This window comes from Chaetura pelagica, unplaced genomic scaffold (assembly GCF_000747805.2).
Source record: "Chaetura pelagica isolate M959 unplaced genomic scaffold, ChaPel_1.0 scaffold250, whole genome shotgun sequence".
Lineage (NCBI taxonomy): Eukaryota > Metazoa > Chordata > Aves > Apodiformes > Apodidae > Chaetura > Chaetura pelagica.
This window is the reverse complement of record NW_009951929.1, coordinates 256,063-257,779: the sequence shown is the minus strand read 5'-3', so window position 1 is coordinate 257,779 and position 1,717 is coordinate 256,063. Positions and strand designations below refer to the sequence as shown.

At 58.1% G+C, this 1,717-nt stretch overlaps 1 protein-coding gene across 1 annotated transcript in view; it reads left to right on the top strand.

The window, feature by feature from the left end:
* TSPAN33 (tetraspanin 33) overlaps positions 1 to 1,102 on the top strand; it is a gene marked incomplete at its 5' end in the record, with an annotated part of 3,744 nt that extends 2,642 nt beyond the window's left edge. The window contains one exon of the mRNA XM_009996384.1: positions 1,001 to 1,102. Coding sequence (XP_009994686.1) covers positions 1,001 to 1,102 — 102 coding nt within the window. The remainder of the gene's footprint in view (positions 1 to 1,000) is intronic.
* Positions 1,103 to 1,717: the final 615 nt, after the last annotated feature.

Here is a 1,717-nt window from a genome sequence, read left to right as displayed (position 1 = left end):
GGGGCACTGCCCTGGGAGGGGGGGCTGTCCCTCAGGTACTGCTGGGGGGCACTGCCCTGGGAGGGGGGGCTGTCCCTCAGGTACTGCTGGGGGGCAGGGATGTTTGGTCGTTCTCCTCTTGCCTGTCCTCTCCCTTTTGTTTTTCTCTTGTTCTTTTACCCTCTTGCCTTCCCCTCCATATTCTTCTTTTCCCTCCCTTTCTCTCTAGTCTCCCTTTCATCTTCCCTTTCCATCTTCCTCTTCTCCTTTTTCCTTCCTCTCATCTTCCCCACCCTCTCCTCTAACTCCATCTCATCCATCCTCTCCTTCTCACCTTCCTCCCTCTCCCTCTCCCCTTTTTCTCATCCCCCTCTCCTCTCCATCCCCCTCTCCTCTCCATCCCCCTCTCCTCTCCATCCCCCTCTCCCCTTTTTCTCATCCCCCTCTCCTCTCCATCCCCCTCTCCTCTCCACCTCCCTCTCCCTCTTCTTTCACCATCTCATCTTCCTCTCCCCTTTATTATCTTGTCTTCCCACAACCTCCCTCTCCTTTCTTCTTCCCCTCTCCTTTCTTCTTCCCCTCTCCTTTCTTCGTCCCCTCTCCTTTCTTCGTCCCCTCTCCTTTCTTCTTCCCCTCTCCTTTCTTCTTCCCCTCTCCTTTCTTCTTCCCCTCTCCTTTCTTCTTCCCCTCTCCTTTCTTCTTCCCCTCTCCTTTCTTCTTCCCCTCTCCTTTCTTCTTCCCCTCTCCTTTCTTCTTCCCCTCTCCTTTCTTCTTCCCCTCTCCTTTCTTCTTCCCCTCTCCTTTCTTCTTCCCCTCTCCTTTCTTCTTCCCCTCTCCTTTCTTCTTCCCCTCTCCTTTCTTCTTCCCCTCTCCTTTCTTCTTCCCCTCTCCTTTCTTCTTCCCCTCCCTCTCTCTCTTCCTCTCCCCCCACTCTCTCTTCCTCTCCCCCCACTCTCTCTTCCTCTCCCCCCACTCTCTCTTCCTCTCCCCCCAGTCTCCCTCTCCCCCTCCTCTCCCACAGCTGGTGGGCATCCTGCTGGCTCAGATCCTCGTCAACCAGATCAGAGACCAGATCAAGCTGCAGCTCTACAACCAGCAGCACCGGGCAGACCCCTGGTACTGAAACCCCCACACTGGGACCTCGAGGGGGATTTTTCCAAACCCTGGATCCATAGGAAGAGCTGAAGGGGCTTTGGCAGAGAAGCAGGAGGTCGCAGCGGGCTGCAGATGCCTGATCTGGCCGCGGTGCTGCAGAGAGGGACACGCTGAGGACTCGCTGGCTTTTGGCAGGTGACGAGCTGTGCCGCTGCGCCTCCTTCAGGGGACTGAGCCAGCTCTGCTGTCCGTCCGTCCTTCCGGATGTGCTTCCCGTCTCCTCTTGCGCTGGAGATGGGTGCCTGTCTGTCTGTCTGTCCGTGCACAAGGAACTGGGGACGGTCCCCCTTTCGCTGGGTGCCACAACCACCCCCGTGCCCCGCGGGGAGGAGGGCTCAGGGCTTCCCTTGTAGCCGGGAGCAGGAGCCACCCCCTGCCTGTCTGCCCTGGGAAAGAAGGAACAGGAGGTTTGTTAGCCAAGGGTGGGGGTCCCGTCTCTTCCCTGGGAGGGGGGGCTCGAACCCCCCCAGTGAAGTGTGGAGGAGGGGACAGTGTCCTGTGTCCCCTCTGGAGGGGTCCCTGCCAGGCTGTGACATTGTCCTTTGCTTCCATGGAGAATAAAGAGAGACAAGGCTGAACCCTG